Here is a 24,510-nt window from a genome sequence, read left to right as displayed (position 1 = left end):
CACAGGGGACGTGAAGCACAGTCGAACCTGAGTCTCAAATTTCCCACTCAGCCCATCCCAGACATTTATTCCTTAATGAGAAGCAGGACGCGCGCGGTGCACACGCACTGCCGCACATCCTTCTCTGAGCTTCTGGGCCCTCGTCTGTAAAACGGGAGCCCCGGGGTCCTCACAGCACCGGGCACGCGCAAGCCCTAGGGAGTTAGCAGCACAGACATGCCTCTCCGGAGCCCTGGAGGCCGCACCTCTCCTGCCGGGATCGCAGGCGACCTCCCAGGACGCTGTCCTGTGTGGACTCCGCGGGGGCGTGTGCAGCTCGCTTCCTCGTGCAGTCGTGGCCCAAGGGCCGCGGGACCGCAGCTCCTCCTCTCTTCCTGCGCCCGCCCTGCCCCTCCCCCCTGCTTGAGGAGGGCAAACGCTGATTGCAGGCAAATTCCTGGTTTGGCACTGGGCAGAAATGGCTGCAGGTGGCCGAGGCCTCTCCAGGGCCCTGCGTGCCTCTCCCAGCCCTGACTGGAGACAAGCTCACTGGGAAGCCAAGGCGCGCCTGAAGCCTGAGTACGATGCGGTGATAATAGGAGCAGGTAAAGCGGGCTGCCGGGGAGGGCCTCCTTCCCAACCTCCCCTGTTTTCTGGGCACAAACTGGCCAGGAGTTGGGGCAAGTGACAGCAGGGGCTGCGGTGGAAAGCCCACCAGTCTGCAAGCAGACACTGGGGTTCTGGGGTAGCTCTGCCCTCTGCTTGCTGTGTGGTCTGGCGCAGATTCGTTCCCTCTCTGGGCTTGCATCTTCCCATCTAGAATGACGATGGGGAACTAGGTCATTCCATCTCCTGTGAAGTTTGCTGGTTGCCATCACATTCTTGAAAAGCAAATGGTATATAAGGGTTAGAAAGAAAGAGCCCTGGGACAGCAGACCCGTGAAACCCAGCCACCCCAGGTGCCCTGAGTTCTGGTCACCACAACCTCATCACTAAGGTCACCCGTCCCCAGAGGAAACTGGAATTGTTTCCTATAGGGGAGCTAGGGAGAAATAGAAATGAGTCCCAGAGATCCTAGTGCGTGTCCGCAGAGAGTGACAGCCCCCACCACCTTGCACATGTGGGGTGTGGAATCTGCAACAGTGGTCCCGCTACAGCCCGCTGGCCCGCGGGCTGCGGAGCACAGGATGCTACCCGGTGAGGGCGAGGCTGCTGGCCGGGACCAGGCTGGCCTTCCTCGGGACCTGCCATTCACGCGCACGAAGGGCCTGAATTTCAGCTTTTGACATTATTTCCAACTGGGTTTACAGAGAGAGAGAATGACAGGACTGAGCGAACATGTCCATCACACAGCTTTAAAGCTGCATCTAAAAGTGGCGTGGCACACAGCTTTACAGATAAAATGACGGTGTGCTAAACCCCAGCCAACCAAATGACTCTCTCCGAATTCCTGTGATTTTTGCCAAACTCAGTAGCCAATCTATGGTTGCAATTGACAAATGTGGATAGTTCCCCCCAAAAATGTTTGATATTTTTATTCACTTTAAAGAGTAGAACAAAAGTGAAATAAGTGAAACAAAGAAGATTTATACTTGAACTTCGCTCCTTCAGCAATGGGACACGCTTTCCTCAATCAGATGATAGTTTTTGAAATCGGGAAGGCCCTTTCCTCCGTTCTCTGTGCTATTCACAATGTTTCAGCTACAGACACACACACCGATGAGCCTTATCTCCGCATCCCCGAAGTCATGCCCGTACCGGGGAGCCACCTCGAAGATGACTCTCACTTAGTCATCTGACTCAATGTGCCTAAGAATGACCCAGGAACTTGTGAAAATTGGGTTTCCCAGGCCCTCAACCTGGTGATTAGGATTCTCAGGACTGAAGGTGACTCGGGAGGTCAGCATGTCTAACCAGCCCTTTGAGTGGATCCGATAAAGGCGGCGGCAGCCCGAAGGTTCAGGAACCCTTGCTCCGAGCAGCTTCCCTGGAGAGGCCTGGTGCCCGCTGCCTGAGGATCGCAGGGTCAGGCCTGGAGATTAGCTGAGCCTGCAACTTAAGGCCACTTCAGAGGTCACCAGAAGCCACAGGCGGGTTCAGCCAGGACTCAGAGGGAGGGGGTGGAGGGGGGAGAGATTCTCGACCTTTGTCATTTGAGGTGTGTTTGTGCATTTGTGGGCTTATCTGTGATGATTGAACTGGAACCCAGTTGCCTGGAAGCCTTTATTAGTTTTCCAAGATTTATAATCAGCACTAATTAAAGGACCAATAGCTACCATTTATTGTGGGTCTGCTAAAGGCCAGGGCTTTACATACATTATTGGTTATTCTCTCCGCGGACACTGCAAGGTCCCCAGCATTGTCTCTGTTTTACATACGAAGAAGCGTGAGGCTCCTGGCCTTTAAACGGACTCTCTCAGGGCCATGCCTGGTAAATAGCAGAACCCGGCTGCGCTCGGGGCAGCTGGCCTTTAAGCTGTGTGTATTTGAGAGCAGGGTTTTTCAAACTGCAGGATGCAACCCATTCATGAGTCCACCCAACAATATTTTTCAAACTTTCTTAAGAGAATTTTCAAAAGTATGTAAAAATAGTATATCCACCAGCAAGTAAAAAAATAATATATTGTCAAATAGATCATCGCCTGCTGATCCCATGATAAGAGTTAATATCAGTTCACGAAACCTGTTTCTGTGCAGTGCACCTGCGTGTGCAGGCCGTGCCAGGCCGCAGTGCGGGTGCTTTCCTTCCCCTGGATCGGTGTTGGAGGGGTTTGGAAACTGTGCTAGAGATTCCTCCAGTGGGTGAGAGGCTGGCTCAATGACCTCTAAAACTCTGGGAGTTGCTATGTGGAAAATTTAAAACAAAATCAGCTCAGCTGTGAAGAAATCCATCACATGGGTCATTGCTGTTCCCCTATTTATGGATGTTTGTGAAGTTATCAGTTGAGCATTTTATTTGAGTCAACACAGCATTTGAGTTGATGCTCAGAGAACACAGTCATCTAACATCTCTGAAGACGCAGGATGACCTTTTATCACCAGGGACAGACACATGCCAGGCAGTCCAGACTAAGCTCCGCCTCTTTCCCCAAACATTACTGGGGCCTGTTCTCTGTCCATGGAGGATCCATGGACAGCTGCACCTTCTCCTAAAAGTAAAGAAAGAGGGAGCCTCTCAGCCCCAGGGACCCCCCTGTGTCAGACAACCTGGGAGAAAGCCCATCCCAGGCCCCGCCAACAGCCCGCTGGACTCTGAGGAGAGACTTGGGAGTCTCAGCATTTGCACGAGTTCCCAGGTGATCCTGAAGCTTCTTAAAGCTGGAGAGGCATCTGCTAGCAGTGGGCTTGGTGCAGAACATGGGATCCTGAACCAAGTGCAGGGCTCCTAAACCCAAGGCAGCCATCCTAAGATTTTTAGAAAGAAACTTTGCATGTAAGATAGGTAAGTTTGCCCAAAATCCTGGCACCCCTGAAACGTACTAGCTACTCTAGCACACATGGAATCTATCTACGTTTATGACTCCCTATTGGATGGTACTTAGTTTATTTTGGGGGCGCTGGGGATTGACAGACAAACCCATGTGCCTGAAGACTTCCAGAGCACTAGTGTGTGAACCACACTTGGCAAAACCAGCCAGGCTTGACCGCAACCGTCCACACGACCAACACTTACCTGGTTGGCCACTGATTCTATCCTGGACAGAAACCTCCAACCTCAGCGATCCAGCCACGTTCCCTTCTCTTCCCTGCCAAGTAAACTGTGGTGCTTCCCCCAAGAGTCACCCACTCATCCCCAAGTGACGGAAGCTCAGCTTCCATCTGATGGCCACAGATCTCTCCTTGCCCCTCCCGGCAGCATGGAGCCCCTGGCCAAGCCAGGGTGAAAGGACATCTTTCGAGCCAGGGGAAGAACCAGAGTTTTCTGACTGTCCAAAGACCAGGTGTTTTAAGGCATCAAGCTAGAGGCTGTTCCAACATCCAGATACAGGTTTAGGGGGTCCCCCAAGACTCTGCTACCTCTCCAGCATCTTCACAGACATGGGGACAGGGATGGGTGACCACATTACTCAAGGAATGTGTCTGTATGCCTACTGACCGGAATTGCTTTCCTCCCCTCTCCCTTGTATCATTGCAGGTCACAACGGGCTGGTGGCTGTGAGTACCTCCCCCTCTGCCCCACTCCACTGGCCCCTGGGTGTGTGGCTCTCAGTAGCCCTGGGAGAGAAGGAAAGGCAGGCTTGTCCCCCTCCCTGGTGCTGACCCGTGGCCAGGTGGGACAGACACCTGCAGTAGTTAAAAAGGACATCAGGGGCTCCCTTTCTTCTCTCCTTAATGCATGTGGATTTCTCCTTGACCTTGGGAGAGTCGGGGAACGTCCAGAGGTGAGAGATGAGAAGCTGGGGAAGTGTGTAACCGGCACAGCCTGGGAGATGTGCTGGAGTCTGGGGGTCAGGTCCCCAGAGCTGGGTGGGGCCCTCTGCTCCGGTTATGGGCAGTCCTGGGTGCACAGCCCTGTGCTCCCCGCCAGGCCTAGGCCCGGCGGGGAGCACACAGCAGCCACATGGTCCCACGTGCACCCTGGAGGTGGCATGGAAGCCAGTGCAGCAGAGGAGGGGCCTGCCACTCTGAGCTGGGCCAGGGCTACCCTGTGGCTGTGCCTCTCAGACCTGAGTCCGTGTGCGGCTAGGAGGGCACGGTGTGCCAGTGGGTGTTCAGGACACAAGGCAAACGTAGAACATCTTTCTGAAGCAGTGGCAGCTCTAGAATATCAATAGAGGGGACTTAGCAACGCCGGGGAGGGGTGAACCATGCATTAAATCTCAATGCTTTCCCTGACAAAGCAATCTTAGTTGAACATTTTACAGGGGGCATTCTGTAATTCAAGCAATCAGTAATTTAAAACATCAGTTTTGTATGGCTATAAACCTGGGCTCGCCCCCCAGCTCTGCCATGTCCTACCTGCGGAGGGCAAGGCAGGTCACTCCAGCTCTTGCAGCCACGGTGAAACCAGGGCAGGGACGCCCAGCCTCACGGAGTTGCTGTAAAAGGAGCAGGTGACGTGTCCCAGGGCCCGGCACAGGCAAAGGCTGGTGGCTCACTGCTGGAGGTCTCTGGCCCAGGGGCCCCCAGGCACCCTCCCTGCTCACCGAGTTGGGTGGTGACCCTTTGCAGCCAGGAGACAGCACCCAGGGTGTGGGGGTGGGGGGCAGGCAGGGAAGGCCGGGGCGACTCAGTGAGAGGTCGTTAGGAGGTGCTTTGCTTGGATGACTTGAGGGAGATCCGAGGAAGCAGGCGCTTGCTCTCGATGGACACTGTCAGAAAGCGGGACCGCTCTGACTGGGCACCTCGATGACTCTGGTCTGCAGGGAGAGGGAGGAGAACGGGAACTGGTGAAGAAGCAGCAGTCACTCAGCCCAGAAAGGGAGCCTTTGGTATTTTCAGGTGGCCCAGAGCCCCTTTTCTGTTTGTGCTTGGACAGAATTGTGGAGGGGGCTTGCTCTGTCTCCGTCTCTGTGCTCTGGGGCTACCCTGGTCCAAGGCGGCCTTTCTCAGGGAGAGCCAGGCCAGCTTCCCACGGTCGGCGCCGCTCTTTCTCCTTTCTCGTTGGGATGTGCTGGGGGTGTAGCCCTGGCTCCAGACCAGCTGGGTTCAATTCCCAGGTCCTCTACTCATCAGCTCCGTGAGCCTGAGGAAAGCGAGTCACCTCGCTGAGCCTCGGTTTCCTCACCTGTGAAATGGGAAGAACTAGAGTCCTACCTTGAGGGCACTGGATTGATAACATGATCCAGTCCAGTGTCTGGCACCTAGTAGGTGCCAAGTGAACTGTTTTTAAAAAGTCTGAGTTGTGAGCTACATGCCCCTGTTGTCACCTTGGTGGTGGTGAAGGACCAGCATAGACCCAAAGCCCAAGGAATTCTAATCAGCAGATATTTATTGAGTTCCAACTAAGTGGTAGAGAAAAATGAATAAACCCCTCCATCATCTGTTCCTCCAAATAAAGTTGTACTAGAGCCCTAGCTTCGTTCATCCGGCACGGTCTGTGCGCCAGGGCCCAGCTCCGCGAATCCTCCAGCGGCGGCGAAAACAGGTGGCGCGGGTATCGCTCTCAGGGGCCCCACCTTTGCACGTGAGCAAATGGAGGCCTGGCAGACTGGGGGTCGGGGCTGCCCTGGCGGAAAGAGAGAGGACTAGAAGCGGGAGAGTCAAAGCTGGCTCAGCGCCCACCAGCAGGGTCACTGTGTCGCCTCTCAGGCCCTGTGAGGAGGGCTGAGGTCGCGCCACCTGGAGGAGAGGGACCTGAGTTCATAGGCACCTGGGCCTGGCACTAGGGGAGGTGAGCTTCAGCTAGGACGTACCGGGGCAGGAGCCAGCAGGTGGGATCCTGGAAGACTTTTGGGAAAGTGCGAGTTTACAGGAGAAACAAGGGGCGTGGCTTTCCTGGAGGCGGGAACAGCAGGAGCTGAGGGGTGGCAGGCTGGCCCTGAGGTGAGGGCCCTGAGACTGCAGGCTGGTCCCCGGCGATGAAGGGGCCCCCCCCCCGTGTGTCTCTCCAGGCGGCCTACCTACAGAGACTGGGGGTGAGCACGGCCGTCTTTGAGAGGCGCCACGTGATCGGGGGCGCAGCTGTGACGGAGGAGATCGTTCCAGGTGAGCCGGAGAGCTGGTGCGGGAACCGGCGGCAGCGGGAACCATCGGTGACCACTGGTAACGGCTTCATCTTATCTGGTTTCAGGGTTTAAATTCTCCCGAGCATCCTACCTTCTCAGCCTGCTGAGGCCCCAGATTTACACTGAGCTGGAGCTGAAGGTACAGCTCCTGCCCTGCAGCCCCTGGGCGGAGGCGGGGTGGTCAGTTCCATCTTCCCTCTGGGGTGAAGGCTCCCTGTCTTGCGCCCATGATGTTTCCCTGAACCCCAGGTCCCTCTTCCATCCGAGAGCTTGTCCATCCCACACGGTCTCCTTGGTACGTCCCTACAGATGGGTTTTGTCCAGCCCACCCAATGTCTTAAAAATCAGGAAATTTCACATAAAAATGAAACTTCTTTTGATGGACGAGCTGTGACAACAGCAGACCGGTGCTCCTCCGCGCAGCGCTCTGACCCCCGCGTGGGGCGGGGCCCCAGCCCTGCCCTCCCCGGTCCATCGCTCTCCGGCATCTTGTCTGCCCCCCACCCCGCGGACCTAGCTGAGCCTTTGAGCCCCCAGGTTTGCAAAGCTGTCTTAGGACATGAGGCTGATTAAACCTTAGATCCTGTTACCATCCTCAGCAGCCTGAGCGGGAAGCCGGAGGGACTCTCACCCTCTCTGGCCCCTGGGCTGCTGTGAGGGGGTCGGAGGCCCCTCAGTCTGCCCCTGTTGCCTTCCCTTAACCTTAGTCCACGGGCTTGGCCAACGGTGCCTCTTTTATAATCTCTGGTCGCCTCGTCCCTGAGCCCACTAGCTTCTACCTGCTTGGTGCCTCTGTCACTCGAGAGAAAAATGTCCTTTGCCATCTGTACAGGAAGCTGCCATGCACTTTTAGCACAGCCTTGGGCTCTAAATTAAAAGTTTGAAATTAATAAGACGTTGAGCCACTGTTCACAGCTCTTTGGCGCCTTGAACTCTTTCACACAGAGAAGCTCTCCAAACTCAGTAACTACAGAAACCCATGAAAAAATGAGCCTTTGAGCCCTTCAGAGAAAGAGAGGCAAAAACAGAGAGGAAGAGAGAGACAAAGACAGAAAGAGAGAAGGAAGAGGGAAGAGGGAAGAGGGAAGAGAGAATGAGCCTATCGCCAGCTGGGACCGGGTGAAATCTAGCCAAGGACTGGACGTGGGTCTCGGGCCCTCTGTCCCTAGCCGGCTGCAGCGGGAGGCAGTGCGGAGCAGTTACGCACAGTGGCGGGTGTGGGGCAGCAGGTGCGTGGGTAGCCCCTTCTTTTGGAAAATCTAGCTTCTAAAAACTAAGAATCACAGAATAGAAACTTTCTCATGATTATTCACTTTATTTTTTTTAATGTGCTCCTGAAAAGTTCCATGTGCTACTCAAATATTTGTAAAGCAAATCATATTTTAAATGCATCAAGGGAGCTTCCATTTAAGGTGACCCTGGAGTAAATGAGTCTGCAAAGTAAATAAAATTTTTTTGATGTGAATAATTTATCTCCCTTGTAAATATGGATTTTCACATAATTGTTGCTTTATTGTGTCTTTCTAAATTTTAATTATTTATCTCTGGAGTAGGGGAAGCTACAGGCTAGTGCTGAGAGTGAGCCAGGGCTCTGGAGTCACAGAGATGTGGTTTTGAGACCCAGATCCACCTCCCCATGTGACCTTGGACAAGTTAGCGTCTCTGAGCCTCTGTTGTTGCATACGTACAGTAAAGATGTAGGGTTGTTGTAAGGTGACCATTGGAAGCCCTGGTACAGTCCCTGACACAGGGTAGCGTGCTGTTGCATGGTGTACATGACCACATGGTGCGCTGTGGCATGATGTGTATGACATAACATGGTGTGGCATTGTATGTTGTGGTGTGGTATGATGTGCTATGACATGGTGTGGCATGGTATGATATGATCTGCCACAGAGTACTTGGGCAAGGGGGATTTTATATACGTATATTAAAAATAGGAATCAGGGCCTCGGGAGCCTGCATACAGGTACATACATGGTCATAAACACAATCAGAGAAGGGTCAAGGGCAGAGGCCCCGAATTTCTTCAAGTGTCGCTTGCTCTGTGTTCTGCAGAAACATGGGCTGAGGCTTCATCTTCGAAACCCCCGCTCCTTCACCCCCATGCTGGAAGAAGGCACAGGGAGCAAGGTGCCCCGGTCCCTGCTTTTGGGCACAGACATGGCGGAAAACCAGAAGCAGATCGCCCAGTTCTCCCGGAAGGATGCCCAGGTGGGGAAAGTGACCGGCGGCTGACCTCTCCCTCCCTGTCCAGGCCGCAGGCAGCCCGTGAGAGGAGCCGGGGCTGGCTGGCGCTGGCCTGGCGCCCGTGTCCAAGGGCCGCAGGCGCTCGCACAGCCATCCCACCTGCCCCAGGAGGGTTCCAGCCTGTGCCAGCCTTTGATCTTGGGCACTGCAAAGAGAAGGGGATGGAGGCCAGTGGCCAAGACCAGTGGACACTGGAGCCCCCCGAGCCCGTGTGTGTCCAGTCCGAGGCCTCTGGTCAGTGGCCTCTGCCTGCTGAGGTTCAAAAGGGAACCCACTCCTATGACTCACACCGCACGGGTTTTCTGTCTCCCCTGCTTCTGGCAAAACTGTAAGTGGTTATCAATATTAAAGCACAGGAAGGCCAAAAGGAAGGATTAAGGATGGATCAGAGACGATTAAGGAGAGAATGGACTGGATCAGGAATAGAGGACAAGAGAGTTGTAATAAATATTCATTCGATTTGGCATCCATCCCCTGGCAGCCCAAGGCAAGAAACCGTCCGCACTGGCAGGCGGGGCTGATGGAGGGAAGCGCCACACCTGGTGGGGAGTGCACGCTTTTTCCTGAGGCTCGCATTAGAAGGGAGTTGTTGTGTAGCTTTGTCTAAAGAGTTATTGAATGTAGTGGGCCTGGTGTGATTGGTTTTGCAGTTATTAAAAGAGTCCTTAAGTGGCTGTTTTTTGTACTAAGCCTAGAGATAAGCTGAAGGCATAGCATTAACTAATATCTCGGTGGAGACATTTTTATAAGAAAAACCTAGGTTAATACAGTCAACGTGTGTTGCTTTTGGTTGTGTTAACCTAGTATTGGGTAAAACCAAGAGGACCACAGACGCACAGTACATCTCTTCAACGAGCAATTTCCAAACCTGGCTGACAGTCAGAGTCACGGAGGGAGCTTTGCTTTTTTTTCAAAGTGACTCTTCCATGCACTTGGGTTGGGGACCGCTGCCTACCTGCACCCTGTTCTCCGGATCCTGCGCATCTCAGATGCACTAAAGAGGGTTCCGGGCAGGGCTGGTCCCTGGGCCTGTGGGACAGCAGCTGTGGCCTCAAGTGCTGCCAGCCTCCGAAGCTGGAGGAGGGGGTACATCCACCGTGGAAGGTACGGGGCCCAAATTGCGCCTTTGTCTTTGTGCATTGTCATATTAAAGACCTGCTGCGGAGAAAGCTGTTCAGCTTCACATTTATCAAGACTTCTCAAATGCACTTCAACACAGAACTTTTCTTATGTAACAATTATTAAAATTCCATGGGTATAGCTGTGTGTCTAGATGAAACAAAAATTAAAGCCTCTGGGCTGAAAATGAAGATAAGGCCTCCAGTGACACAGTGAAGGACGGGTGGGTGTCAAAGTGGACTCTGTCATGGGAGTTTGTGGGGCGAAGCGAAGAGACTACTGTGCCTGCTTATGAAGAGAGGCCGTGGGAGATTTGCAGACCAGGAAAGCACAGTTGGCCTGCTGGGATCAAGGAAAGAGCTCTTACTTTTATCAGCAATATGTGGACAAACAAGAGAGAAAAAAGAAACTTTTAAATGGTTTTTGGTTTGTCACAGAGACCACACCCTTGGTGCTTGCCGGTTTTCTGTGGCTGACGACTGGTCTGGGCCAGCATGAGTCCCTTGTTCCTGCCGCCGCCTGAGGGCCCTCCGGCTGCCCAGGCTCCCTCTGACCTCCCCTGAGGGACCTAGAGCAGCACATAGACCTAGAACAGGGAGGAGCTCAGCACAGCCACGCTCAGCTGGCTCCGCGCCAGGCCCGAGGAACCGCAGAGGCTCGGCCCCGGGGCAGCAGGCTGCAGGGGGCAGCATGGAGGGCAGGCATGGGGACCATGTCCCTTCTGGGCAATGGGGCCTTGACTTGGGGCTCTGTTCTAGGCTTTTCCCCAATATGAGGACTTCATGAATCGCTTGGCATTAGCCATTGACCCTCTGCTGGACGCACCCCCCGTGGACATGGAGGCCTTCCGGCGGGGCTCCCTGCTGCAAAGGCTCAAGTCGCTGTCCACCCTCAGCCCCTTGCTACAGGCAGGTAAGTCCACAGGGCTGGCATCAGGGCACGACGTGCGACCTTCAGGGAGTGGAGCCCATTCTCTCTGTTACCAGACATAAGCCTGAACCTCCAAGGCAGCCTGCCTGCTGCCGTCCACTTCTGGGGGTGGCCTGGAGCGTGTGAGGGAGGAGGTCGTAGCTTGGCCTGCCCTAAAACCAGAGCCTGACACAAAGGCTTACATGTGAGTAGTGCATTTTGAAAGGCGACCCAGAGAATGGCGGACTGAAACTGGAAAGACGGGGACTCGATACTGGGGTGTGCTGCTTGCTGGCCACCATGTGGGTGACAGAGTGAGGATCCCGTGAGGACCCTCTGGAAGACTTATGAAATGCACGAGACCATTCCCAAGAGAATAAAGGGGAACCACTTCTCCATCGGGTTCTGCCTCCCACTGAGCAAAGGTGGCCCCATGGGGTATTAATTCCCACACAGGGCTGTGCATTCCTGGGTGCCAAGTAGTTACTTGTGGGTACCCTGTCATGGTGCCAGAGAGGCCCCAAGGCAGAAATGAAGAGGCACATCCTACAGGTGTGAGGTGAGATGCTGTGAGCTGCACTGTATGACGCTGATGGAAGTCTGCGTGAAGCTTGTCACCACAGCCAGTTGGAATAAGAGATTTGAAGAGGTGCCCCATCTGAAGAAGATGCTAGATTTGGGCTCATCAAGAAAAAAATTCTGTGATCAATTAGTGATGTCTGCCATGGTTATGAGAAGGGAAGTTTGGCCAAGCAAGCAAGCATAGGTCTTTGTACTACTCCTCTAGGTTATAAAGACCAGTTTGGCATCTATATTTTAGAAAAACACTGAAATAGTTAGCTATGGTCACAAAATTGCTGCATAAAGCCATAAAACTCCAGTGGCATTAAAAATAAAAATTTATTTCTCATGAATTCTCAGATTCGTGCACCTAGGCTCAGCTAATCTGGTCTGGTCTCACATATATGTTTGTGCCTGAGGCAGAACTCTGCTCCAGGTGCCTCTCATTCTTCCCTTGGAAGCTGCAGGCTAGTCCAGGCATGGCCTTCTGGCAGCAATGGCAGAAGCTCAGAGGGAAGCCCTGATGGGCAGGCCAATTTCAAGCTGCTGTTCGCATCACATCTTCAGACATTTCATTGGCCAAACAAACCATGTGGATGAGTCTAGAATCAAGGAGTTGGGCAGGAGCAACTCAGCTAGGGTGGGAGGCACTGCAGAGTTACAGGACCAAGTATGTGGATGGGGGTGGGGAGGAGAAGGATTGGAGCCAGTGGTATCTATCACACACTCCAAAAGTAGACATCATCTCTCAGATTACCCGTCCAAAGAGCTTCATGCTGAAATGTTCATGTAATGAACATTCATTGAGCAACTACTATGTGCCCCACTGACCTAAGCATGGGGGCTCCAATAGCTAGAGATCAAGACCCTGTCCTCACAGCCTTACTACCCAGTCACTCTCTGAGATGCTCTGAATCAGTATCCGAGGAGTGGACTAGCCAAACCGGCTACCTCCCAGGACACAGGACTTACAGAGTTCAACTTCAGGGAATAAGGCACAAGTTAAAATTCTCCCAGAATAATTCCAGCAGCAAAAATGTATTAAGTGCCTATGGCCTTGCAGACATTTACACCTTCATCGAATCCTCACAATAGGTCTTGGGTGTATGATATATTACTCCCATTTTACAGACAAAGGAGCAAGTGCAGAGATATTGCAGATCAGAGCATTTCCTTCTTGCCTGTCTCAGTTTATGTTTTCTGGGTTTCCTCTTCTAGGCCGCATCCTGGGAGCCCGGCTGCCCCAGTATTACCAGGTGCTCACAGCTCCAATGACGAAGGTGAGGGGCTCCCCGGCCTCAGGCTGCACCTCGCAGTGTGACATTCCCATCTCCTGAGGTCCCTGAGCCTCCCCCTCCTTTCCCTAACGTTTTGCTGTCCCAGGTGCTGGATCAGTGGTTTGAGTCTGAGCCTCTAAAAGCCACTCTAGCAACGGACGCTGTGATCGGAGCCATGACAAGTCCCCGCACTCCAGGAAGTGGGTGAGTGCAGGAGACAAGGGGGGGTAGTAGGAGAGGAGTGAATTCGTCCCCAAAAGTGATAACTATCATTCACTGAGCTCACCCCGCGAACCAGGCATGGAGCCACGCACTTCATACACAATCCTTCTAACCCCCAAGTTAACATCTAAGAGCCGTGGTTCAGAGAGGGAAAATATCTTGCCCAAAGTCACACAGTTAGTAAGTGGTAGAGCTGATTTGCAGCCCAAATTATCTGACCTTCCTCCCCAAAACCCTCCTTCTTAGCCACTACTCTCTGTTCTTCACTAAGAAAAGCCCCTCACTGCCTCCCACTGGGGTAGATCACATGCACATACCGTCTTCCCACTTTTTCTCCTCTTCTTTCCCTCACTCACTTCTCTTCCTATCTCTTCCTCTCCCAGGAAGCCCGGCTGTCCCTCCACCTCCCTCTGATCCTTTCCCTGGGTCCCAGGGCATGGTCACACCCAGGCACCGTTGTGAGCGTGGGAAGCTGCCTTTCGCTCTGTGAGTGGGTTGTGCTGACAGGCTGGTCCGAGAGGGGGCAGTCAGACACAGTGGAGTCCTTAGTTGTGTAGGACTCAGTGAGCCTCATAAGAGCAGGAAGGGAGGGTGTGTGTGTGTGTTGGGATGGAGGATGCTGCCAGGTGTTGGGCCCTGTCCAATGCGCCAGAAGATGCAGCTAGAAGCTGTCAATGTGGCTTTTCTCTCAAGGGAGGAGAGCGCCCTTTGGAAGTGGTTTCCAGCCTGCATTAAGCCGGCCCCAGGTTCCCCAGGGCCGTGGCAGAGGGGGATTGGCAGCACTTGCCACACCTTGGCCAAACTCTGTGACCAGACAGCCAAGTTGGACCTTTCAGCTGGGGCCTCCTCTCCCTTTTTCTGTGGGTCTCCAGGAGGATTAGCTACTTCCCAGGTTGTAAAATGTGCCTTCAAGTAATTTGTTTCTTCATTAATTCTTTCAATAAATATTGATGGAGCACTTGCCTATGCTGGGTGCTGGGGCTAGCATAGTGGTACACGGAGCTGAAATCCTGTGGGTGAGAGGTAGACTCAGAGCAAGTAATGACAGTGGAGTGTTGTGAGCACCGTGATCGGGGAAACAAAGCCGGGGAACCATGTGCTCAGGAGTCAGAGAAGCCCACCACGAGAAAGAGGTGTTTAGTCTGTGATCTAAGGACAGGAGGAATTAATTAAGTAAAAGATGAGGGAGGAAGGGGGCCGCAGGCTGTGAGAACAGCGTGTGCAAAGGTTGGGAGTTGAGAAGCCGTGTGGCCTATTCAAGAAACTGGAAGAGGTGCGGTTTGGAAGGGGTGCAGGGGGTACACAGCAAGGACGAGGCTGACAAGCAGGCAGGAGCCTGGGGGCCCTTTTCAGAGTCTGGCCATGCTGCTAAGAGCAACAAGCCAGTGAAGGCTTGAAAGGAGAGAAGAGATGGGAACATAGCTGGGTGTTGAGATCAGGCTCCAGGTTCTGCGTGGAGAAAGGTCCGCAGGAAGAAAGAGCAGGAGAAGGTGGGCCAGTCGGGGAGAACTTACCGCAGTGGTTTGTGGAAGAGGAGAGAGGGGCCTGGACAGGGAAGCCACAGCAGGGAGCAGGGGCGTGGGGCAGCTCATTAGGAGGCAGTTACAGCCCGTGATTGGATGTAGGCAGTGGGAGACAAGTAGGAGGCACCCAGGTTTCTTCTGGAAGCCAAAGATGCCATTTACCAGGATGGCGAAGACTGAAGGAGAAAGAGGCTGGGGAATGTGGGAAAGGGGCGGGTTTAGGTGCCTGCCAAGAAACCGTCCAACTGGAGATACCTGTGGACAAATGGGCTGGAGCGCAGGACAGAGCTGGGGCTGTGGGTGTGGGCATCATCGCCTTGTTGTTGATACCAAAGCTGCACGCAGACACACTTGCATGGGGAGGGAATGTAAGATGGGGAAGCCAAGGACTCTAAGGAGAACCTAGATCCCATTGAAAGGCTAGTGGGGCAGGGTTGGGTGGGGAAGGGAGAGGCCGAAGGTACGCGAGAGGATGGAGTATTTGCACCTTGAACTCTGGGGAGATTAAATCCCAACTGATTCCAATGATCTGCCCTCAGGTATGTGCTGCTGCATCACATGATGGGGGGCCTGGAGGGGGTGCAGGGAGCCTGGGGCTACGTCCAGGGTGGCATGGGTGCCCTCTCTGGTGCCATCGCCAGCTCAGCCGCCGCACATGGAGCAAGTATCTTCACTGAAAAGGTGAATGGCCCCTATACTCCCTGTTCAGATTACTGGGTAGGAGCCTAAGGTAGAGCAAAATCTCCGATTTGGAAGTTCCCTCGTTTTACCAATGGTTGAGGCGGGGCTCAGCATCCAGGGGCTCAGGTTATACAGCTTGTTAGTAGCTGAGCAGGGGTCAACCAGGTCCCAGCTTTTCTGCCGCCTTTGAATTCCCCACCGCTAATCCACACCCGGGCTGCGCCTTCCAGCTGGAGGGGACGGCTGAGGCTTCACCGAGGAGCTGCAGAGCTCGGCAGGGTGGATTCAGATGGGGAAGCTGTGAATGTCTAGGAGCAGCAGAGATGACGGACATCCTTCAAGATCTAACCTAGTTTTCCTTCCTGGGGGTTTCCGGGGCCTTGTTCCTGTGGGGTCTAGCCAGTGGCTAAGGTGCAGGTGAGCAGTGGAGGGCGCGTTCAAGGCGTCGTGCTACAAGACGGCTCAGAGGTGAGGAGCAAAGTGGTGCTGTCCAACGCATCACCGCAGATCACCTTCCTGAAGCTGACACCACAGGTGAGGCCTGGGGAATGGAGGTGAAGGTGTCTGCCAAGACAGGAGCTAAAAAAATGGGGTGATCAGGGAGGCTGGACTGCACCAGGGTGGGAGATGCAAGTGCCAAGTCTATGCACATTGAGGGAAGCCAGTCCTTCTGTTTCTTACCTAGCAGGCAGGTAGGCAACAGGAAAGAAGTCACACACTCTCTGAGAGGTGTCCAGAGAGGTGAGGTGCCCTAGGGCATGCAGGTGGCAAGGGACAGAGCCAGAGCTGGACCCCAGGTCTGACTTTCAATCCAGAGTTATTTATACAACTCCCCTGTCATGCTGATTGCGCCCTCCTAACCAACCCCAGTTCCCGTCTGTGTCCATGACCGGTTTCCATTTGAATGGCGTGTAACAACCACCCATGTGACTTTGAGGCACAGCACAAGAAATACTGATTTAGCATAGCGAGCTGGAGAAATCAGTTGATATTCGTTGAGTTCAGCTGATGTCGCTTGCTCGTCCACCTCCGCCCGCTACGAGCTGACTAGTGGGCCCTGCTGATCTCAGCTGGGCTTGCTCCCATGCCGGGGGCAGTGGGCTGTGGCTTGTGCTGCGTGGTCTCTGCCGGAATGACCGGGTGACTTGGCTGTGCTCCACCTCTCTTTCATCCTCTAGCATATTACCAGCATCTGGCAGAAGTCAAAAGCAAGCAAACCCAACCATGCAAGTGCTTTGCAGGCTTTTGTTTGCATCCTATTTACTAACACTGGTCTAGCCTCATGGCCAACCCCAGAGTCAGAACAGGAGAACGTGACAAAGCGGCGTGCATTCAGGGAGGGGGGAGGATTTGGAGTGATTTTTGCAGCTGACCACAACTCCCCGTCCCTAAAATAGATGATACTATGTGTGCGCACATGGAGCCTCCACCCGTTCTGGGGACTACTCCTGGGGCATGCACCACTTTTTCTGAGTGATTCTACTAATAAAATCCAACAAACATTAGTTAAAAAGCATCTTGCTAAGGCACTTCTGAGATCATCGAGATTTCCAGGAGCTTACGGACTGGAGGCAAAAGAGGCCCGCAGACCACTGGCCATATCTAACACAGGAGTTAGATATTTGCGCAGCCAAATTTCAACCACGCTCACCCCTGCCTGGTGACCTTTCCTGAGCAGGCCCAGCAAAACAGCTGCTGGGCAGCCTGACACCCAGAAGAAGCGGAGACTGCTTCCTGCCCCTCCCTGTTCACCAAAAAGTGTGGGCCATTTACAGCCAGGACTGCTGGCAGATCACACAGGGAGAAGTGGTTTGTGCTGAGCAGGAGCAGGGGGGCTTCTCGGAGGAGGTGTTTTGGCTGATCTCTGAAAGGTGGAGAGGATTTCTGGAGATAGAGGTTAAGAGACCAGTCTGAGAAGGCAGCCGCTTTGGGGCCTCCACGATTCCCAGACCTGTTATGGGAACTTCTGCTTCCAGGAGTGGCTTCCTGAAGAGTTCGTGCAGAGGATCTCTCAGCTGGACACCCAGTCACCTGTCACCAAGATCAACGGTAAGAGGCGCGCCCTGTTGTGGAGCCGTCTCATTGAGGCGATCTGAGTAAGCCATGGCCGGGTCTGGGGAAAACGGGCCTACGTCATCATGTCTATCCCCAACCCCCAGCCTGCCCCCCAGTTTGAAAGTGAAACACTTTTTCATGCTTTCTCTTCCTAGCCTAACACTTGGGTGATGGGCAGAGAGGGAGGGTGCCGGGGGGCTGAGGACACAGGCCTTTGGGCCCTGATCCCTCCTCTGCTTTGGTTCCTCAGTGGCTGTCAACAGGCTGCCTGACTTCCTGGCAGCCCCCAACACTCCCAGGGGCCAGCCGCTGCCCCATCACCAGTGCTCCATCCACCTGAACTGTGAGGACACCCGCCTGCTCCATCAGGCCTTTGAAGATGCTATGGATGGCCGGCCCTCCCACAGGTGGGTGGTCCCGGGGCTTTGCGTCCCCTGCGGTGTTCTCACACAGGGCCCTGGTGAGGTGGGGGGACTGTCCGGACGCAGCCGGGATCGCCTCTTCCGCCTGGCATTAGATGTTCACAATGACGTAGGACCTGCCTAAATCCATACTTAGATTTTAAGACTTGGAAATGCACCCCAGGCAAGAAATCTGTGGGCCCAGGCAGGTAAGAAGTGAAGAGTCAAACACGTTCGGCCAAGTGTCACAGGTTAGCAGAAGGGGCAAAAGACTGCAGAGGGGCCAGTGCTGGCGTTTGAGAAGAACTGGAGAAACATTTTCTGGAAGAGAAAAGGTGGTTCTCTAGTTCAGCAACCCAACCAAAGGCACACACTCACTTGATTCTATATTTCCTTTTACCTCTGAGAAGCTGCCTCAATGCAAAAATGGGAGGTAGGAAGTAAAGGCATTTCCTACCTCCCACCGCACCCCAGCTGTGTCTCCATGCTTCTAGGAACAGGCAGGGATGTTGCAGGAGCAAGCATCTTTGCATACTGTCAACCGTCCACCAAAACGTGCTGAAAACTTATTCTGTGCTGGGTACTGCATAGTCATTGGTTAGGAGAACAGGGGACACAAACACAAAGTTTATCATAAGACAGGCACACAGCTATTTATAGCATGAGGTAAAGAGGATGTGCGCCCTGAGAGAAGGGTAGAGGGCACAGCCCACTTATCCATTCATAAATCTTTCGGGGCCCCTACTCTGTGCCAGGCTCAGTCTAGGGACCTGGGCGCAAAGCAGCAAGAAGAGTCAGCAAGGCCTCTGCCCTCAGGTCACTGGCATTTTATGGTGGGAGACAAGACAGGCAACAAGCATGCACTGATGAGATGAAGAAAAGTAGGTCAGGGGATGGAGAGGTGTTGTCTTTATTAGGAGGTCAGAAAAGGCTTCTCTGATAACAGGACATCTGAGCAGAGACCTGAAGAAAATGGGAATACAGGTCTTGTGGGCACCTGAGGAAGAACAGCCAGACAGAGAGAAAGTCAGGTGCAAAGGCCCTGGGGCAGGAGGGTGGTGCTGTGCTGGTGGCACAGGAATGAGGCTGCGGTGGCTGGAGAAAGAACCTGGGAGTGAAGGGCAGGAGGCAGGGTCTGAGCTGCAGCTGCTACATCTGTGGGGCCATGTCGACCGCTCTCGGATTTTACTCCAGGGAAGTTGGTGCAGAGCCTGACTTACATTTTAGAAGGGCCACTGTGTCCACTCTGTGGAGAAAAAGGGCATCTGTCGTGATTGGCTGCTATTACAGAGTCTAAGAGAGAAAGGATGGTGGCTTGGACCAGGGTAGGGGCAGTGGGAGTGATGAGAAGTGGCCACATACCACCCTGTTTGAAGGTAAAGCTGCTAGGATTTGCTGTTGGACAGGAAATAGGGCGTGAGTGAGAAAGAGAAGCCATGGGAAGATGGTGTTTCTTTTTGTTGAAAGGGGGGAAGATGATGTGTTCAGGGAGCAGCAGGTGGTAGGGGATACCAGGCATTTGGGTTTGGACAAGTTGCTTTGGAGAGGCCTGGGGGACAACCGAGTCCGGAGGAAATGCTGCAAGTGTGGGGAGAAGGGGCCTGTCACCTGGCCTTAAGGGTGGTCCTATCTGGAGGCCAGAGGAAGAATGTGCTTCAGGTAGAGCAGGTGCTGTGAACAGGGAGGGGCAGGAAGCAGTCTCCGCTTCTTCTGGGTGTCAGGCTGCCCAGCAGCTGTTTTGCTGGGCCTGCTCAGGAAAGGTCACCAGGCAGGGGTGAGCGTGGTTGAAATTTGGCTGCCCAAGCACTTGCTGTCCTAGCCTCGTTCCTCACTTATCCATGTTTTCTGTCTGGACCCTGGGGACATTTGAGATCCAGTGTTCTACAGGCTGTGAGGTGGAGGAAGGCAGGGACAGGCCACGCCTTCAGGGCTGGGGGACCTCCTCAGGGGTCATCTGGAATCTCCTAGTGGCCACTGACCCCGTGCTGGTGACCAGCCACCATGGCCTTAGAGTGACAATCAGCCCAGCCTTGGTGTCATCTTGCCCCATATCTACATTTTGTCCCCTGTCATCTCAGAGTGGCCCCCAGCCCCTTCCCTTCGGGCAACTGCCCCTTCAGATCTGTCAGTCTCTCCTCTTGTCACAGGCCCATGATTGAGCTATGCATACCTTCCTCGCTGGACCCCACCCTGGCTCCCCCCGGCTGCCACGTGGTCTCCCTCTTCACTCAGTACACTCCCTACACTCTGGCCGGAGGCAAAGTCTGGGACGAGCAAGAGAAAAATGCTTATGTGGACAGAGGTAAAGAGGGCCGGCCTTTGCTGCCTCCAGAGCACCAGGGGGCGCTACGGTCCAAATGGACCCCTCTCCTTCTGACCACTCCATTCGGGATTAACAGCTTCCGATTCTATCCCAATGGGGAGAGAAGTCCCCAAGGGAATCTAAGTCGATGTAGTGAATGTCTTCTAGGGTCAGGCACTGGGCCAAGAAAGTCAGAAAGACAGTTCCTGGCCTCAGGTTGCTGACACGTCAAGTAATAAAGAAACACGTTACAGTGCAAGGCACCGTGTGAACCAAAGGAGGAAACGATGAGCCAAGGAGACAAGGAGAGCTTTCCAAAGAGGGGGGCCATTTGGGCTGGGCCTTACAGGACGAATAGGAGTGAGCCTGGCAGCAAAGGGCATTCCAAGCAAAAGAGACAGGTTGAACTAAGCAATAAGGTGAAGAACGCCTTGCACAGTCAAAGGGAGGCAGATGACTTCGTGTTTAGGGTCAGGGTGAGAAGGTGAGAAAGAGTGAAGGGCTGGACCAGCCTGAGACCCATAGGCCTTTGTGCTGGATTATTTATTTGCCTAGGGACTAATTTTGTTATTGTTTTGCTTATTGAGATATAATATGCATATTCTAAAATAAAGCCATTTTAAGTGTATAGTTTCATGAACTATAGTCAATTTGCCACATCGTGAGCAGTAACCCCTCTTCCTCCTCCCACCACCCCTGTCCCTGCTGTCTGGTGCCAGTGTTCGACTGCATCGAGGCCTACGCCCCTGGCTTCAAGGGCTCCGTGGTGGGCAGAGACATCCTCGTACCACCTGATCTGGAGAGAATCTTCGGGCTTCCTGGAGGGGTAAGAACACGCCTGAGGGTTGCTCATCACATTCTTCTCTCTGCAACCCTGCTCCACACCCAGCCTTCATTGGAAGGGAGGACAGTGGCAGAGACCATGGCAAGGACGGGGCAGATCCAGGGAGCTGGGGGAAGAGTGTGGATAGGAGGCGGCGGCTGCTGAGAAGGTGGCCCTTCCGCCTAGACATCCACGTCAGCCTACCCCATTTGAATTTCTTTAGAGGGCGCTCCCTTCCTTAAGGCAGCGTATCTCTGGACTTCTAGTCCATGCATCCAAAACTTACTGAGGCTGGAGGCCGGGAGACCAGGTAGGAGACCAGTTCCAATGGAAGAGCCACTAGGCCCATGTGGCTATTGATCGCTTCGGTGTGTCTGAGCCAAAATGAGATGGGTTGCAAGTGTAAAAGGCGCACCAAACTGCGAATACTTAGTGTGAGAAAAATGTGAAGAGTCTCATTAAATATTGTTATATTAATCCCATATTCCCATATTGAAATGGTAATATTTTGGATCTCCTGGGTTAAATGAAATATATATTGACATTCATTTCACCAGTCCCCTTTTAAAGTTTTAATGTGGCTACTAGAAAATAAAACATCTGTGGCTCATGCTATGTTTTCATTAGGCTGCAGTGGCCCAGCTATAGAATAAAGGAGGCCAGGCAGTGGGAAGGGAAGGAGTGGCGGGCGTGGAAGGCATGGGGCAGGCGGAAGTTAGAAGCCTTGCTGACAATGTGCACGCAGAGGTCAGGTGCAGGTGGCAGACGTGGGGGATCCAGGCTGGAGGCCGCGGTGTCGTCTCCTGAGGCAGGGAAGATGGGAGAGCGCAGACTTGTGGGACAAGGATAAGCTCAGTTGGGGACACGTTGAGCACGCTGGCTCGAAGGACATCCCTGTGGTGACGTCCTGCAGATGTTGGTCTTCTCATCCAGACCTGCCCCATGAGCCCGACCTTCACTCGTCCACACTGCCTCCCTCCGAGGCTGGTCCAACCCAGGCCATCGGAGCAGAACTGAGCTTGGACCCCCATGCCCTTTGTCTGCCACTTATTGTGGCTGGCTGGAGCATAGGGCCCGGGGCCCAGGCTTGGATGTGTGTCTTGATCAAAGAAACATGTGCCAGCGGCTAAAATAAGTCAAATTCCTCTATGTTCAAACAGTGAGCAGGATTCACAGCCTGCAGCAAAGCATTTAGATTCCCGGTCTAAAATTTCCCATGCGGTTTCCTCGCACCCTGAAGACAGTCCCCGCCCTTCTTTCTTCCTGAAAAGATGCCTCTGGAGAACCACGTCCCCAGCCCCAGGACACGCACCTTCTCTCTCTTCCCCTCCCCTTTATGCATTGTAAGAACCAAGGAAACATCACGGGAGGAGACCCTTCCTCAGAGAACAGGGGAGGGGGAGAAACTTGCAAAGATCATCATACTCCCCAGGTAACCACTGTGACCCTCCCTCCCGCAGAACATATTCCACGGCGCCATGACACTGGACCAGCTCTACTTTGCCCGCCCTGTGCCCCTGCATGCCAACTACCGCTGCCCTCTCCGGGGCCTGTACCTCTGTGGAAGCGGGGCCCATCCTGGTGAGTGACCTGCAGTCCTACCACCTGTGTGGGTGGCAAGGGCTGGCCAGACATCAGAGGCATGCAGACAGGGGACCCGGATAAGCAGCGAGGGAGGCAGGGAGAGAGGGCGGGGCCATGGGACTGCCACAGGAACGAGCCATCCCCCACATTCAGAACTCTCAGAATTCTTGGGGAAACATAGGGGCCGCTGCCAGGCCGGCCACAGCCCACGGTTCAGCCCGCTCACACTGCCACCTGTTGAGGTCTGAGGGTATGTCCCAGAGGCACCTCTCCAAATTCCAGTTTAGGACTGGGAGACCCATGTCCCTAAATTCCCCTTCCAGGGTTTAGGCCAATAAGGATCTAGTAAGACAAAGTTTCTCAATGTACAAATTCTTCCTTGCACCTGTCCCAGACTTAGCTGACTTCACTGAGGCCGCCACTTTGTTTTGACACTTTCTCTGCACTGAGCAGCCTTCAGCCTCCCGTAAAGGCTCTGTGCTTCCACATCCTCCCCCTCAAGCCCTCAGTCTTTCATGTGCTGAGTGAGAGCCTCACCATCTAAGCACATCAGCTCTCAGGCTGACAGGGGACACCTCCTTGGACTGTGTGCCCGGGCCCCTCCCCAGGACTCTTGCGGCAGGAAACCCTCAGGGGGCCAGAATCTGTCTTCACGGTCATCAGGGTGGCCCTGCCCATGGCCCGATTGCCTCTCTCGGGCATCCCCACTCTGTTTGGCCGCAGGTCCCCTGCAAGCCCTGGCCCTGCCCCCTCCCTGGGTTTCGGGATGAGTGCAGCTTTGGTTCATGGGAGATTCCCTTCCAGGAGGAGGTGTCATGGGAGCCACTGGACGTAATGCAGCCCACGTTGTTTTTGGGGACCTCAAAAGCATGTGACCCTAACCCAGGAAGAAGAATCCACCCTTGAGCTTTTAAAGCCCCATTGGGTCATCTTCACAGGCTATGGCTGGAGGCAGACCAGTCCTCAAGGCTGAAGTGACTATTTTAGAAAAAATATTCAAGTTGCATTTGGTACTGATTACCCTTGTAGCTGTGCCTTCAGGAATGAACTGCTTTTATTTTATTAAAAATAATGTCTTAACCCTTGCTGTTGTGGCTCAGTGGATTGAACACTGGCCTGTGAACCAAAAGGTCACTGGTTCGGTTAACAGTCAGGGCACAATCCTGGGTTGCAGGCCAGGTCCCCAGTAGGAGGCACACGAGAGGCAACCACACATTGATGTTTCTCTCCCTCTCTTTCTCCCTCCCTTCCCCTCTGTCTAAAAATAAATAAAAATAATCTAAAAAAATGTTTTATACAGGTAGTTTGCGCTGTTCTATGTATTAGTAGAATAGGTAATGTGGGATTATGTAACCGTATGTCTGTGTGACAGCAGGTGGGGTCTGCTCATCTAGAATACCCACCATTCTCACAACACCAGCTCCAAACAGCCCATGTGGCCAGCAAGCATCCCCATCTTGCGGCTGGGCCCCCACGACCGTCAGATCGGATGACCGCCTGCTACGGCCCAATCTACCCAATCTACAGTCCAGGCAAATACGACCCAGCTCCCCAGAGACCCACCAGTCATCCACTGGGGCCACAGGCCTGAACAATGCTTGGTATCTCAAACTGTCAAAATTACCAGTCAGCAGACAGCCATCGAGGGTGAATGCAAGGTAGGTGCAGGTGTGGGCCAGCTGGGAGCCCACATTCCTGCCTCTAGAGCATTCCACCTCTTACTTCCTGTAAGTGAGACATACTTGTCGCATCACTAAAATCTCTCCACACAAACATGCTATTAGAGAGTGGGTTGTCACTCTTGGTTAGAAAGATTCACGCAAACGCGTGTGTGGTAACACACCCTCCCAGCCAGCTTCTCCAATCCCAGATCCAGGGCCACAGGCCCAGTCGGCCCCATGGGCAGAGGAGGCGGAAGATCCCCTGGGGCATCTCATCCCTCCTTTCCCCAGGCAAGTTTAGACAGATTGATATACCCACCTCATTACTTAACCTCGCTGAACTCAGGTTTCTCATCTGCAAAGGCATTGCAATTTAAAGATCAAGACAGAAGGTCATGTTTTCAGTCCAGCATCTGGCACATGGTGCGTATTCAGTGCATGGTGGCGGTCTTGCTGCTAATACTGTTGGTGGAGATGTTGCTGTCATTTTTGTAC

General features: G+C 53.7%; 2 protein-coding genes across 2 annotated transcripts in view; both read left to right on the top strand.

Moving 5' to 3' along the window:
* Nucleotides 1-24,510, top strand: part of HPS1 (HPS1 biogenesis of lysosomal organelles complex 3 subunit 1) — an 84,354-nt gene that overhangs the window by 26,293 nt on the left and 33,551 nt on the right. The window lies entirely within an intron of this gene.
* On the top strand, nt 458-23,229 carry PYROXD2 (pyridine nucleotide-disulphide oxidoreductase domain 2). Its single transcript, XM_054581330.1, has 16 exons — nt 458-584; nt 4,115-4,134; nt 6,534-6,627; nt 6,713-6,786; nt 8,706-8,861; nt 10,775-10,928; nt 12,705-12,766; nt 12,870-12,967; nt 15,048-15,189; nt 15,589-15,723; nt 17,166-17,238; nt 17,495-17,651; nt 19,793-19,947; nt 20,667-20,773; nt 22,231-22,351; nt 23,159-23,229. The coding sequence occupies exons 1-16, from the start codon at nt 458-460 to the stop codon at nt 23,227-23,229; spliced, it is 1,746 nt and encodes a 581-aa protein (XP_054437305.1).

The sequence above is a fragment of the Pteronotus mesoamericanus genome, unplaced genomic scaffold (genome assembly GCF_021234165.1).
Source record: "Pteronotus mesoamericanus isolate MK-2021 breed Mesoamerican mustached bat unplaced genomic scaffold, CSHL_Meso_final contig_657, whole genome shotgun sequence".
In the NCBI taxonomy this organism is placed as follows: Eukaryota; Metazoa; Chordata; class Mammalia; order Chiroptera; family Mormoopidae; genus Pteronotus; species Pteronotus mesoamericanus.
This window is presented reverse-complemented; position numbering and strand designations above follow the sequence as displayed.

Excerpts from the sequence above, each read along its gene's own strand:
- PYROXD2 (XM_054581330.1), top strand. The coding sequence starts at position 458 with ATGGCTGCAGGTGGCCGAGGCCTCTCCAGGGCCCTGCGTGCCTCTCCC. Across the intron at positions 15,190-15,588 it reads CAAGTATCTTCACTGAAAAG|CCAGTGGCTAAGGTGCAGGT; the intron begins GTGAATGGCCCC and ends TGTGGGGTCTAG. Across the intron at positions 19,948-20,666 it reads AAATGCTTATGTGGACAGAG|TGTTCGACTGCATCGAGGCC; the intron begins GTAAAGAGGGCC and ends GTCTGGTGCCAG.